This window comes from Stegastes partitus, unplaced genomic scaffold (assembly GCF_000690725.1).
Source record: "Stegastes partitus isolate 25-593 unplaced genomic scaffold, Stegastes_partitus-1.0.2 Scaffold1393, whole genome shotgun sequence".
NCBI classification, from domain to species: domain Eukaryota; kingdom Metazoa; phylum Chordata; class Actinopteri; family Pomacentridae; genus Stegastes; species Stegastes partitus.
In genome coordinates, this window is record NW_007579124.1 from 158,808 (window position 1) to 173,881 (window position 15,074).

The 15,074-nt window shown below is 39.5% G+C and overlaps 3 protein-coding genes across 4 annotated transcripts; 1 reads left to right on the forward strand and 2 right to left on the reverse strand.

The window, feature by feature from the left end:
* Positions 1-1,028: 1,028 nt before the first annotated feature.
* tmem167b (transmembrane protein 167B) lies at positions 1,029-12,045 on the reverse strand. 2 transcript variants are annotated; one of them, XM_008299212.1, is made up of 4 exons: positions 12,036-12,045; positions 4,383-4,497; positions 3,247-3,378; positions 1,029-2,156 (listed from the first exon to the last, which is right to left on the reverse strand). In XM_008299212.1, the coding sequence occupies exons 2-4, from the start codon at positions 4,390-4,392 to the stop codon at positions 2,074-2,076; spliced, it is 225 nt and encodes a 74-aa protein (XP_008297434.1). In that variant the 5' UTR covers positions 4,393-4,497; positions 12,036-12,045; the 3' UTR covers positions 1,029-2,073. The 2 variants fall into 2 exon arrangements, with proteins under 2 accessions (XP_008297434.1, XP_008297433.1); XM_008299211.1 differs by lacking the exon at positions 12,036-12,045 and having other exon boundaries at positions 4,383-4,519.
* LOC103370241 (protein FAM107B) lies at positions 8,490-9,695 on the forward strand. The gene is made up of 3 exons (XM_008299218.1): positions 8,490-8,629; positions 9,363-9,507; positions 9,597-9,695. The coding sequence occupies exons 1-3, from the start codon at positions 8,490-8,492 to the stop codon at positions 9,693-9,695; spliced, it is 384 nt and encodes a 127-aa protein (XP_008297440.1).
* Positions 10,589-14,313, reverse strand: b3galt6 (UDP-Gal:betaGal beta 1,3-galactosyltransferase polypeptide 6). Its single transcript, XM_008299210.1, has 2 exons — positions 13,979-14,313; positions 10,589-13,432 (listed from the first exon to the last, which is right to left on the reverse strand). Exon 2 carries the CDS (start codon positions 13,420-13,422, stop codon positions 12,403-12,405), a length of 1,020 nt encoding a protein of 339 aa, XP_008297432.1. The 5' UTR covers positions 13,423-13,432; positions 13,979-14,313; the 3' UTR covers positions 10,589-12,402.
* Positions 14,314-15,074: the final 761 nt, after the last annotated feature.

The window sequence follows — 15,074 nt, forward strand, 5'->3', positions numbered from 1 at the left end:
CACACCCGTCTTTCCATGGAAGAAACTTTTACATGTCGTTGCAGGAAAACCACAGGTATATATTGTGAAATATATGATGGCAAATTTGATTTAGCTACTTCTGTTTCAAGGTCCCGGTACTGAGCTTGCTGAGTCATTCTCACGCTGTCGCAACTTAAATGAATACACTGAGCCAACATTAGCATTATTCATACCTCCTGTGCTTTTCCTGCTTGACAAGTGAAAATGTTGGCTGTAAAAAAAGATTCAAACAGTGACATAGAAAATACCAGAGCACAGATACAAGACAATTTTCAAAGCACTTAATGTCCCTCAGAGTACAGATAGCAATACATATTAACTTAGATTATTTCTTATCAAGCGCAGTTGTAAATCTGAATGAGAACGTCTGTAATAATGGCATGTGTATAGGCAGTACGGAAGAAAACCACAGCATACACTAGTTGCTACTTGTCAGAGAAATTGACATCATGCAGAAAGCATGTGGGAAAATGAAAAACAAAAAGTGAAAGAGAGTTTACTGGTCTAACAGAACTAAATCATGCCACGATGCATGCTGGGGGCAGAGTGGTGCTCTGGGGACTTCTCTAGGGGTTTTCTTCAGCAGACTTTTAAAAGGCATGAGGGGTGAAAAGGAAATCGGTGTAATTTTGGAGGCCACACTGACATGAGATAATGAGAGATGAGTTATGATCCTCAAGCACGACGATGATGCTCATACCTGAGAAGTCCCTGATTTCCATTTAGTTTTTGTGGCACACACTGAAAACTGCCAATATGTCTTCGCAAAGCTCAAGCAGCACTGTCTGCGAAGGTGACTCAGATCTATTCACACACACACAACATACTAGATTTCTAACTGAGCAGAAGAGTGCATTGGATTTACCACGTTGGTGATTATCTACTGTGATTCACGGCTGTAACTCATTAAAACATGAAACTCTCCAAAGAGACTGTCGTGAATATATTTTAAAGGTACCAAACTTAAACCTTGACATTTGTTTCTGGAAAGACAACCAACACAGAAATCGTATGATCAACATTTTACTCAAAATTTAATTGCATCCCCTCCAAAAACAATTTCTTGTTTTAATAATACAAATAAGGTGGTGGAAATAAAGTCAGAATAACAATGTAACTAAAATGGCATGAGAAGCACCATACCTATTTGGCATTGCTTTTAAATCTTCAGGCTATCCAATTCCCACAAATTGTTGATATGAGCCTTTATTAGACTTATTTCTCCTCTCTCTGTAAAACTCTACAATTTTGATAGAACTTTGACTCCTAAGTGATTTGCAGTCCAATTTGTGACATTAAAAACATGTTTTTCAGTATACAATAAGATGACAAAGTATATACAACATACACCTGTGCAAAATGTGTATTTCAAACCTAAAAAAAAAAAGTTTGAGATGTCAGATAGTATTATTAAGAAAAAAAAAAAACAGATCCAAAAAAGCAAAATATAGTGTACACGATGACATCTTTATATATTAGCTTTGTTTATCTTGCCCTCCACCATTGCCAGAAGAAGTGATACAGAAGAAAAACAGCATAGCTGGGAGCGAGCAGAATTGATCATTTTCAGTTGGATCACACATAACCGCTAGCAAATCTCTATTGGTATTTTTTTTTTTCCAAATATATACATCTAGGCTAATTTTAAGTTGTATACAGATATAAGGTATAATGCACACACCGCCCTTCGATCTTCGGCATCCTTCAATATAAATAATGATGTGGTGTGGATGTAGACAACAAACAGTATTATCCAATAACAGAAAGATACCATGTGCACTCACAGGTTCTCTCCTCTGTAAAAACTGTGGAATAGATTCACGATGCCCTTCATGGCTGTAGTGCACACCTATTATTAAGGGAGGAGTTATGTATCCAGTCATCAGAAGGGGGCAGCACTGGCTTGACGTTCACATGGGTCCACAGGCTCACTGGGGTTTCATCTGTCATATAATCCAAGAGGTGTCCCATAACAAGGATTGATACATGACCACAGAGACGAGTCCATCCCCGGCCTGCACCCGCTCAGTCCTTTCCAGTCCAGTCTGAGTATCATTTCAAGAAGATAACATAGAAGGCCATGACCAAGCAGGAAGCTGCCACGGCAATGTGAAGTCTCGTCCCGATTACTGCAGCTGAAAATGAGAGCGCAAAGGCAAGTGAAGAAAATTGCAGGTCAACGATAAGCACGGAGAGCATACGGAAGGAGAGCAACACTGTAAACAAATGTGCATCATTTAGTTGCTTTAAGTAGTGATAAATAAACTCTCTCCAACAGATACACAATGTACAGTGCAGTTTTAGTGACACATTTTATGTTGTTTGGGTTTTGTACTCTAAACTATTTGGTCAGAAATAAAGCAATGAATGAGGTTGAAGTTCACACCTATATTGGGTGAAGTGCTGAACTTGTTGCCATTTACAGCAAGAAAACAATTATCTCTCAGTATAGAGACAAGAAAACCAAGGAGGATTTTGTTGACAATGTGTTGACCATGACCATGCATTATCTAATATACATGTATACGCTCTAATTTTGGGTGGTGGAGAAAAAGATAGAACTATTTTTTATGAAAATATCAATGTGTTTGGTGACAAGTACATTTTAAACAAATTCAATCATAGAACTATCTGTTTTTGGTAAATCCAGCACATGAGGAATCAAGGTACTTTATCAGGCTGATTGATGGAAAGATTCTGTAAGTCAAAGAGTAGAGTTATTTTGCTAAACTGTCTCTAATGGCAGAAATAGCTAAATTGTTAAAACTGAAAGATAAGGACTTTAACATGGGACAAATCTCTCCTGGCACATGGTTTATTTTGTCTCACCCAACCCTATTCAGTTATGCATTTGTTTCCATTGTGCTGGAGTGCAGCGCAAACAACACAAGACGTGTTAACACAGCAAGAGGCTCCAGGCTGCTGATATTAGACATATATAATTTGCAATGGCTGCTAACGTCTTAACAATTAATCAATTTCAAATCGAAACTGCAATTTAAAACAACACGATTAGCAAATTGCAAAGGCTGCAATTTAGTATATTTGAGGTGTGGCTACTACATTGAGATTAATGCTGTCATTCATCCAACTATCCATTATCTATACACTGATTAATCCTCTGTAGGGTCGCTGGGGGGGGCTGGAGTCTACCCCAGCCGACTCAGTGCGAGGCAGTACAGGTCATCAGTCTATCAGAGGGCTACACACAGAGACAAACCTCACCTTTGTAGAACACACCCCACACTCCTTTCTTCTCTGACAGCAGCCAGCTGTTGAGGCGAGGCACCTTTTTGAGGTATGCACAAGTGCAAATGAACAGCAGCCCAAACACCAGGATGCCATCGAAAGAGTACACTGTGGTAGAAGACAAAGACAATATGACAGTCTGGGCTGACAGCCAGTTATGCACAGCTTATGAAACCTTTTCACAACAGTTCAATACAAATGTGAATGTACATACACCAGCTGACACTGACTTAGCATCAGACTAAAAATCTAAAAACATGGAAGAGCATTAACCCATTCGTTCTGCGGTGTGGCACAGGTTCATATTTATTAGATGTGGACTGCAAAAATGACATGATGAATGCCAAACAATTTTTGACAACACAGATAGTGATACTAAAGACTCACATCTCTATTTTACTGTAATATCAGAAAGGCAAATGGAGAATGGGTTTAGTTTCAATTCATCATCCTAACAACCTAATGATTTATTACTGCTACGTCTAGTTGTACGTCTAAATGTTATTGCTGGGGTCGCTTCAAGCCTGACATTTTGAGCATTATCTAAAAGTAACCCAAATGGCACCAGACAGTCTGTCTTGTGGTTGTCTGTCCCTTTAGTCTACCTGTACTCGCTGTGTTGTTGACCCTGGTTAGTTAAGAGTTTCATGCTGTTGCAACAACACTTCAGTAATCTCATGTTTGTGGACCCACAATCACCAAAGCGAGAGCAGAAAAGGTGGACATTTCACTGATTCATTTCTGCAACCAGGCTATTTTGTTTTGTCGAATGTGGTCAAACTGGATATCCTCAATTTTTTTTAGCTTTAGCTACCGACACACCAGTCAAAGCTAGTTAGCAAAGTGACTTGTAGCTTGACAAAACACGGGATTCGTGGAGTTTTACACGAAATACGGCAAGCTGAGCAACGAATCTGTACTTATAACAAACGAGTGAAACACCATAGTTAGAATGAGCCTAGAATTAGTTTTGGAGCTAACAGACTGACAGTGCTGCCCAGGGCCACGTCTACAGCTAACCTAGCTTCCACTTGCCTTCCTTCCCAGAAGTAGCCTAACTCACACGCTCTGCTCTGCTGCCGTCTGCTCGTTGTTAAACACAGTAAACCTACCATTTGTCATATTCGCAGCTTGCTCTTTGACGATGTTATATGACTGTGTTTCCTCTGAATTAGAAATCCATTATATATTTTAAAGTGGATATATGATGCAGTCGCTTCGCAGTCACTCGGTTGACATTTCCGTTTCCCTGACTTACGCTCTTCGTCTACGGTTTGTGTTTGTTGTTGTCCAGCGGCCACCACTGCCACCTACTGGACGTTATGACACACAGCTCCCCGTCAGTCCACCAACCTGATGTAAACCGTGTCCATAAAACCACTTTATTGATACACAATAAATGTGCCAAAGTAAAATCTCAAGCACATTATACTTTAATTGCATACATTCACGGTTCCTTCCTCTCACCGTTGAATACTTTACAAGGTTTATATTTTTGTTAGGAATTCTCTTATAAGACCCTGTTTATTTCCTGAGCCTGGTTTATGTTGAAAACGAGGTTTCAGTTTCTATTCTCGCCACTACACTTGTTTGTAGAGAATCTACAGAATCTGCATCATATATTCTCTTTGCTATTTGAATAAAATAAACAAATAAATGTATATCAAACAAGAGCTCAGGTCTTATGCGGTTTGTAAGTCAGGTAAATATGTGTTTAATATAATATTGTAGGTGCCACCCATAATATTTAACTTACTCGGGTAAATTTACATAATGAATAACACTATAGGGTCTAAAGCTTAATATTTAAATTAATCATGTAAATTTGCACAATCAATAATATTATTGGTCATGAACCCTAATGTTTAATTCAGTCAGATTTATTTGTATTCATATAAAATAGGAGGGTCTTAACCTTAATGTTAAAAACTTTCAGGCAAATTTGCATCATTAATATCACTGTAAGACTTCAATGTATATAATTAATTTAGCCAGGCAAAATTGCAATTGTTTTCTCTACTGGAAAGCACTTTGGCTCTACAGCTGGTGCTTTTAAAAGTGTTATTTAGTGACTTGACAGTGACACAACCAAGAAGAGCTCAAAACTAAGACTGATTTGTAAACATATCATGCTTGTATATGCTATTTCTTTATGAGCCTGGTCACCATATATTGAGAAGTTATTATTAAAAAATACAAAAACTTGCAGTTATGCTGTTGGGAGATTATTAACAAATGGGCAACCCTACATTTGAGAATGTAGAGGGGGAAAAAATTAGTGGTCACATTTTCCTTGTCTTAATTCTTAGAGTAGTGACCAGCACACTACTCTCTGCAACAGAGTAAACAGAGGCAGCATCTGTCAATGGAACACCAAGGCAAAGAATTAACAGGCTGCTGAAAAATGCTGGCTCTGCTGCAGCTCTGAATGCAACACTGGACACACCTTATGTAGTAGCAGAGGGAAGGATGAGGATTAAAGTGAGCTTCCACCCACACTAACATGAGCTGACGCCACTATACAGCTGAGCCACCCCAACGTGTCTCCAGAGGAGCGTCATGTAATCATTTACTTGCCACTCCACATTGCCTTCAGTCCAAAAACAACCTGAAAAGTTTCATCAGGTAAAGTAGTATTAGGGTCATCATGGTACGTACTGCCTTCAAGACAAGCCATTTTTTGTTGCTTTACTTCAAACTAGCCTATAATGCAATAGCCTTTCGAGTTTGTACTATTTTATATATGTGTGTATGTACTTTTTATGTCCAAGTTTTGAAAATTGAACATTTACATGTAAAACAACATCACACAGCAAAAGACAGAACGTCAAATGTAACTAAGTAAGGAAATAAAAAATATAAAAACAAAAGACAAAAAATAAAGTGAAATTTACTTGACTATATTTGACTAAATAAACGCATGATAAAATCTAATTGAGAGTTATTGGCAGGGCATGGGAAGTTAAACCTGTTAATTTGTGGTATGATAAAATATTACAATAAAATTAGATTCACACTAAGATGAGTTCAATCTGGTTTAGCGGAATGGCTTTACTTTATTTATTGCTGATGAGGAATCAATCAATGAAGTCGTGGTAATGTTTCAACTTTAGCTGTATCTGCATTATGGTCATGCTGACAAAACGCCTGTTTCCATAAATATATATCTACATGTACAATAGTCGTCTGTACAAAATCTGTCACATTCAGTTGTGTAAAGCATATGCACAACAAATTCTGCTCTTTTTAAGTACTTTGATGTTTTTTCACATCTTACATATCACATTGATGGTTCACAATCAATGTTGTCACCACTTGACATACAGCATTTGGCATCACATTAATATCCAACATTTACACCTTGTTCATCTGTGATCCTACATTTGTATTTACAACTATATCAAGGAACCAACTGTCTTTTTAGAGTCTTTTTATAACTCTTATTTGTTGGTGTCAGTGTTTACCTTTGCTACGTTTACCTGATTTTGTTTCAGGTCCATGACAAAGTGATGCTTCAGTTTCAGTGAGTTTTTGTTTTTCCTAAATGATAGATAAGCTGCAGGCAGTCAGACAGAGCTGTTTTACTCAGTAACAAAGACAAAAATGAATTATAGATAGATTGATTTTAACAGTAGAATAAACTTAGTGTGCATGTGATAACAAAAGGATTTAAAAAGCAGAGACACAAAAGCCACATTTGTTTTGTTATCAGGTTGCATGATCCTAATTGTTATATTACATTAGCCTAATCTGTGCATATGCTGCTGCTGCTGCTCTGAGACAACAGGAGTTTCTCTCCCGGAGGGAACAAGGGGTGGAACAAAGGGTCGTAAGACAGTTAATGAGATCTGATCAGGACGGTGTGGCACACCTGCTCTGATCAGCCTCACTGTCACTGCAGCTCGCTGTGCAGCCTGACGGCAACACTGAGCCTCTTCCTCCTCTGCACCGGCGTCTCGAGGAAACAGACTTTAACACTCGATCTTCAGCCTCTCTTTTTTCAGCAATGCGTCTTTACCAGAGCACACAGGTAAGGCTGTTTTTTAATCACTTTTATGCTATTAAAGGCAGATGATAAGTAATAGTGAATGCACAAAAAAGAAGGATTTCTTGAATTATTTACAGAGAGGAAAGAATATCGTCTAAATGACCAGATTTGAATTGTCTCTGTTTTCTGTTTGGACAACTGATAAAGTAATGTCTGTTCTGGACTCAGCATAGAGGATGCACATTGAAAAAATATCTAATGTTCAAGGTCATAATAATTGTGCAAATGGTTGTAATCCATTTTTTTTAAATGCTAAAAAAAAACCCCAAAAAAACCCCAACTGTTTTCAGCTCTTACTTTAACAGAAGTTTTCTGTGCTTGTGACACGTTCACTGAGATTCACTGCTTCAGTTTGTGGCTGCTTCAAACCACAGAGCTGATCATTTAGGGTTTCATAATCCTGGTAATTTTATTTTATTCATTTATTTGAAGCAACAAGAAGTAATGTGAGCTTTTGTTTGCGGGCCTTTATAAGTGTCACATAATCCACTTATTTTGCTTTGTGAGTTTCCATGAGATGGATGAGGTGAAGAAAAATTCAATCAACAAACTGTCTGTTTAACCACAGAACATGCTGAATATGTATACCAGCAATACATTCATAGACAATAATATTTATCAGTAGATGTATTGTTTAACAGGATGTACAACAAATTCAAACAGGAGAACAGGATGCTATGTCAGTCTGAAGAATGCACTAAATACTTTGCTGTCTATTTGTGAGCATTTTGTATGATAACTCCCATTTAATATTTACTTATGAAGTGCTTCATTTGATTGTTTCAGCAAGCTGATGGATGGCGACATTGTCTGTGTAGATTTGCATGCTTTAACCTTTATTTTGCTTATTATGCAAAAGAAAGTGACTCGCTTACGTCTTGTCTTCATTTAGGCGCCACAAAAAACGATCCTTTGGAGCAAAAGAGGTAAGACAACATCAGAGAAAAACCAAGGACAGGTTCATGTTGCTTCAGTGAAATCAAAGAAATAAATTCACAATTTTCACGATTTTTGTAAGAAGTTGTGAGACACCACAAAACAAAAGCATTTTAACATTTAGTTTCATTTTAATTTATAACCTTCTTGCTGCAAACAGAAGCTCTGTTGCTCTTCACACTGGATCCAACTCTCTGGCTTGTATTCATGTGTATCAGACGGACATCAGTCCTGGATGCTGCCGCCTCACCAGGTGATTGAAAGTCAACAACAGGAGGATGATGACCTCATCAAACCTAGAAAGCTTCCAAATCCCATCCTGGCTTCTCACCAGCACGGAGCTCTTCATCAAGAGCTGCTATTCTGCCACAGACGGTGAGAAAACACTGAGCCCTGAACCTGTTATCCTATGATCAGGTCACATATGCAGCGGGTACATGCTGTTCCACGAGCACACAAATCTGACATTAGTCAGCAAAGAAAATATGCTCTGTGTGGCCCTATTTTGAGCATCTGTATGACTCAAAAAGTTCAACATTTTCGACATGACAGTTTCGATGTGGGGTAAATGCAGGTTATAACTGCAATCAGAAAGTAGATGTAGTTCTCCAGGTCAGCATTTTAGCTGTTCCCCCTCCTCTGTCAGAGAATCCTCTTAGGCTTTCCCAGTCCAGGTGACCGGGGCTGTGGCTGCGGATAAGCAATATGCTTAGTGTTTAACTGTGACTGAGTCAAAGGTGCAACACCTTGCCTCAGATCACCACTGATCTCTCAACAGGGGGCAAATACTCTCACTCTGGTGTCTGAGAAAGCAAAAGTAACGCTTAGATCTAAAATCATTTGTAGTGTTGAAGCAGAAATCATTCAGCCCATAAAGGACGATGTGATAACTGAAGATATCAAGTTTAATAGAGAATTATTTTCTATTGAAATACAGTCGACTGTCTATCAATGTGCTGAAAAAAATTACAATAAATTAGTTTGTCACGAGGCATTTAAAAACCTGCTGCATCAATTAATAAGTGGCACTCCAGTAAATAAGCTTCATGGTATTTTTAATTGCTTATTTTAGATCCACCTCTTTATCCACACTTTATTATATCCTCAGAGGTGTACTGCCGCGACAAAAGACGGAGCTGCAGTGTGTGCTGGAACACAAACGGAGAGAGCAGCACAAGCAAAGGGAGCTGGCTCTCCACCCTCCCTCTGACTTGGAGGTGAAGCTACGTACCAGGCTGCAGACTCTACAAGTGGTGAGTTTGTTAGTTGAGAAAAGCCACACAGCCTGCAAGCTTAAATGTATTGGCATAACTTGTGAAGGTGGGTGTTTCCTGTCTTGCAGTACGAACTGGAGGAACAGAAGAGGAGCGAAAGTCTGAAGAACGTGCCAGAATTTGTTTTCGTGAGACAATCCTTGAAGCACATCCCAGATTCTTCCTAGTGACGAGCGCAGCAATGGGACAAATAAAAGATGTCAGTTCGAGGATTATCACCCTTGACTGGAAGCTGCATATATTCAGATTGCGAAAAATCAAAATTCAGCCGTCTTATTCTGACAGTAATGCCTCAGTCTAAAAACTGTAAATTCGGGTGGCAGTTTGTAAAATCCTTCACCGTCTATAAGCCTCAGCCAAACCTTTAAAGTGCATTTTGTCACATTTCTTACTGCATCTTGTTTCGGAGTGGAAGCTTTAAAGCCATCATGGAGAGTAGGATTTATTACACCAACCAAACCTTATTCTCACATATATATGGGCACATCAGTATTGTTTTTAAGAGCTGATGTTGGGGGTGGTTCCTCTTTTTTAAGTGCATGATAAAGGCCTTCAGACTTATGAACGTTAATTCAATGCCAAACTGAGTTTTTCTCTCCTACATAAAACACTACTCCCTACCTGCCTAAAAACAGTCCAGGCTTTTCTTCCATCACAAAACGATGTCAGCAGGTAACACATTTACATAACGCCTGCTTCGTGGCTAGTTTGGCAGGCTCCTCGCAGTCTGACAGCGCTTCCTAGCTGCTTCTCTTTGAGGGTTTGACTGACAGGCGTAGATTTAAATGTATGTTGCTGCTAAGTGCTTGAAGGTTCAAGGCTGTCCTGCTGTCAAACAATCAAGCGCTGATGCACACTTTTCAATGCTGTTACACATCCTATGCACCTGATAGCCCAAATTCATATAGAATGGTTACAGCAAACTATTTTGTAGTATTGTTAAAGAAGCAAGAAGCAATCCCTCTTGGTAGTAATTCTGCCTTTTTGTAGATAATTTTACATTGTGTGTGCATTTTGCTGTGATATATCTTGTCAAAGAATGAACATAGAGGATCTGATGTGACAAGAATACATTTAGAATTTTTATTAAAACATCCAGGGTGGCAGACCAGGTATGTAAAAACAATCACAGAAACTAAAGTTGCATTGAATTAGAATCTGATATTGACAACAGTGAGATAGGAGTCATGTCATTGTTCACAAAAATGTAACAGCAGTCACAGAAAAAGAGCTTGGATGTCACTCTTTTTGCAGCAATCCTCGATTAATTAGCATTCCAACATATAGCGCCCTTTGATCAACGCTGTCGCACGAATTTCACAAGTTCTGGGATACAGCTGCTGACGTAACAGGGTGAGTTTGGGTTAAGGAGCCTCGACGTCCAAGAAAACAATCAATGAATAATGATTAAGGGAATTCAAAATCAGGTTTTCCCGCTCGAAAAAAAGTGACCAAGTGCCAGCTGGTAGTGTATATCAAGTTTCTGATTCTGTTGTGTGCTGCAAAACGAACATTCACGAGTAACTTGATATCTCTGCACAGTAAATGTACTGACTTCGACTTTAAAATGTGGCTGTTGTGTTGGAAATGTAAGTACCATGACAGACTCCTCGCATAGGCTCCAGTATAAGGAATGAGAAGGCCTGCTAAATAAAACACATTCAACCAATTTCTCTTACACATTCTTTGCACCTCCAAACATATGAAACCTTGCACACCACTGACTGTAAACAAAAGGGTTACATTTAAAAAGTCAACACTTCTTGTCTGTTAATTCTGTGAAATAGACCAATTTCATCCAACATGTTTATAAATACAAACCGCACCCGCGAGCAGCAACCACATCCACTGCACATCTATCCATGCTTAGTACCAGTGTCTTGTGTTTGCTGCAGAATAAATTAACAATAAATAAAATACAAAAAAAAAAAAGAATACTCTCACAAAAATAACGTAGACATCATGGCAGGGTTAGAATCTCCCATCTGTGGGTCCCCTGTACTATCTACAATACTGAAATAAGCTAAAAACATACCGCGTACTGTTGGAAAACATTGAGCAAGAGGTACAGCAGATCAAGCACAGACGAGAGAAGTAGGCCACCGAAGTGGTAAACCAACGATTAAGGAGAGCAGCAACTGCGAGGCGAAAGGAGCTTATGGGTCAAAAACTTTGCAGGACTGAAGTTGGCTTCCAATTCAGGAGTTGAGGAATCATATTTCTTGGTCACTTATCTGTTGCTAAACAACTTCAAGTTGTAAAATTGGTACTTGACGTCATAATAAAAGCTGGGATTCTTGCCATATCTTCAATTATGTTGTTATACAAAATTAAACCAGGTCTAGAATAAGAATATTCCATTTTTTACCTGGACTTCCCAAAGACTGTTTAAATCTGTTTCAGATTTGTAAAAATGGGTTTCTATTTACAAAACTAAAAAAAGGCAATTTCATGGCTTTTTCTCCAAGCAAACCACACAAGACAACATCTAGCCCACAATTCACTACTATAACTCGTAAAACCTGAACAAAAATCTCATTTTAGGACTTTTTGAAATTCAAAAATATGTGAAAAAATGTGCACATAAAGCAACTTTTGCCGCTTTAACTGGAGAAAAACTTTTGAATTTGCCCCATTTTTTTGTTCGCAAAAATAGAACAATGTCTTTAAAAAATGTAAATGTGATTTCTAATAATGTTAAAGCTTTTTCTATATTGTCCAGTACCAGTTACACAACTTAAAATGCTTTAACAATTAAGATTTGGTGAGAAGAAAATACATCCTACAACATTCCTCACTTACATAATATGAATATATAATATGAATGCAAACTTCAGCCTTGTAGAAAAAAAACAAATAAAAACAAGACAACAATTATGGAATCCCATCTTTTCTTTGGCAACACTGTGATGGTGGCACACTCCAGTCATACACATAAGACAATCGCAGCTTGACTTCCTCCTTGCAGAGCCTGCCGTCACGCTGCAGAGTCTGGTGCTTCTCCAACATGTCCTCCAAACTCTGCTTGTGTGTCACCAAGTATTTGTTGTTGCAACCACGCGATTTATACTCTGTGTCAAAGCGTGGGTCATGCGTCCGCCGAACATCTACTGGTGCCAGCCAGGCGCCCAGTGACACATCCTCACTCTGCCACGTCTTGAAGTAGCCCGCGTTAAGGTGCACGTACTGCACCAGGTCAGCTGAGAGAATGTAACCACCGCCCAGTGCGTAGGGCAGGTAGTAGTCGCAGAGCTCCCAAGCACTTTCCCGCCACTTCCCTGCTGCTTTCACTCGGCCTCTCCCTGAGAAAAAGCCCCAGTACAAACGGCTGGGCTCTTTCGCCTTCAGCTCCTCTTTAAGAAGGTCCAAGCGAGCAAATGTGTCATCATCTGCTTTGAGGACAAACTTGAACTCTACATTCTGGTCCAGCCAGGAGTACATGTGCAGCAGCTTGAGTGTTAAGTTCTCATAAGAATCTCGCAAATCAGGCAGTAAGAGCAAGTCCTTGTGCCGCCCTTGTTCTGTGTTCAGATTCTGAAGGTCCTCGCTGGAGAGACCCTGAGTTCCTACAACAAACATAGCCAAAACATCAGAGTCCCGCTTGGCAAGCCAGGTGCTGCGGATAATACTCCTGCGCTCTGTGTACTTGGGTCCTGTTGTGATGAGGACTACTAGGAATGCAGACAAGTCTTTGGACATGGAGGGGGGGTTGTGCTGCTCTGGACGGGGCTGCAAAGCATTGGCTCGGGGGGCCAGGCCTGGAGGATCCTGGTGACCCTGTTTCAGGGTTTCTGAGGTACATTTGGCCAAGAAGACGAGGACTACAGCGAAACTGCAAACAGTGCCAATGACCAGAGCTGTCTTGTGACGGCACACCAGGCGGAACAGATTCATGGTGTTGAGTCTGGGGTGAAAAAACACGAAAGATTGTTGGTATTAATACACCTTAAAATATCAGTTTTATCACAAAACCTCCAAGATTACACTTTAAACACTCCAGAAAACATGCAGCGGATGGCTGAAAAGGAGCAAGCAAAGACTGTGGCCTTTAAATGACAAATACAGACTGTGCTTTTCTCAGTTTAGAATAAGACTGTGCAGTTGATAACACACAAAACTGCATATTTACTTCAGGTTTTGTTACTGCTGTGTTTAGCTTTTACAACATAAACAAACACTTATGAGCACGAAAAAAATATTCTATCAGACGAGATAAAATGCCATGAAAGTAATGGGTGCAGAAGAGTTTCCAGTTTTAGCAAGAAGGTTTTGCTTTGTTTGGATAACGGGAGCTACCGAGTGAGTTAGCAAAGTAATCTCGGCTCAGTTGAATACCAGTGATTTTGTAGCACCACCTGCTAGCCAAGCTTAGCGGCTGAGCTGTACGCCGTGCATACGTGTCACATCGACGTTGCAAGCAATTATGAATGAAAGAGGATTTGTTATTTACCTTAGCTTATTGTAAAGTGCCTATCCAGTTAGATATATCGCCAGCGGGGCCACAGACAGCAGCTTTGCAGTGCTAGCGTTAGCTACCGAGATAAGACCATCTGCGCACTTGGAAAGCTCACTCCGCTGGGTGCAGACACACACAGCTGGATCATATTGGTCCACACAGGAGACGGAAACCTGCAGGTCTACCGGGTTCGGTGAGGCGGGTTTATAATGAGCAGGTGAAATGTTTCGCTGGTGGATCTTGAGCTGGTATCAGTGTTTTCATTTTCAGCCTCGGAGTGTAAACCGAATCAGTTCTGGGTGACGAAGAGGAAACGGAAGCGAAGCCCCCCGAAAGAAGTGTGTTAAAATGACACCGAAGAAGAAGCAAAAAGTAACACGAAGAAATGTGTTTTGATTCATTTTAAAATGTATAATTTCAAGAAATTTTAATACAACGTAACAATTTGGACTTTTTTTTTTGCCAACACCTAATATGACACCACTGTATATATGTAATAAAATAAAATAAAAATTAAATAGCAGGACTGTGATAACGGGGTTTTCTGTGCAACATTTGACGTGTGATAAGAAAAAAAGAGAAACAACGGACAGTCTACGGAAGAAGAGAATGAAACCAATAGAACGGACAGCTGCTGACTGGAGCATGCGCAGTAGGTATTCTGCAGACTGTCAATGTGAATAAAAAACGTAATGTTTTGCACTTCAAAATAAAAGCATGAAAGCATTTGGGAAGAAAATCACAACCCAGGAAAGTTATGCTTTGACGAAGCAAAAAGTATTTGCTGACTTAGAAAAAAAGTTACAAATGCTTTGCAATGGTTACAAAATGATTTGATTTAGCCAAATGTTTTACTGATCATGATCACACAGCCTGACCAGGATACGCAGACACTCTTCTGTCCAGTGTCTGCGTATCCTGGTCACACTGTCTGATCATTGTCCTTCAAAACCACACCTGACTAGTTAGCGGATTAACTCTGTCGGCTGAGAATTTGTCACCAGTTGAACAGCTCGAAAAAACTGTGCACATTTGGCTGAATTTAATCATTTTCTAACCAGAACATACATGCTGCATTTATATTTTTCAG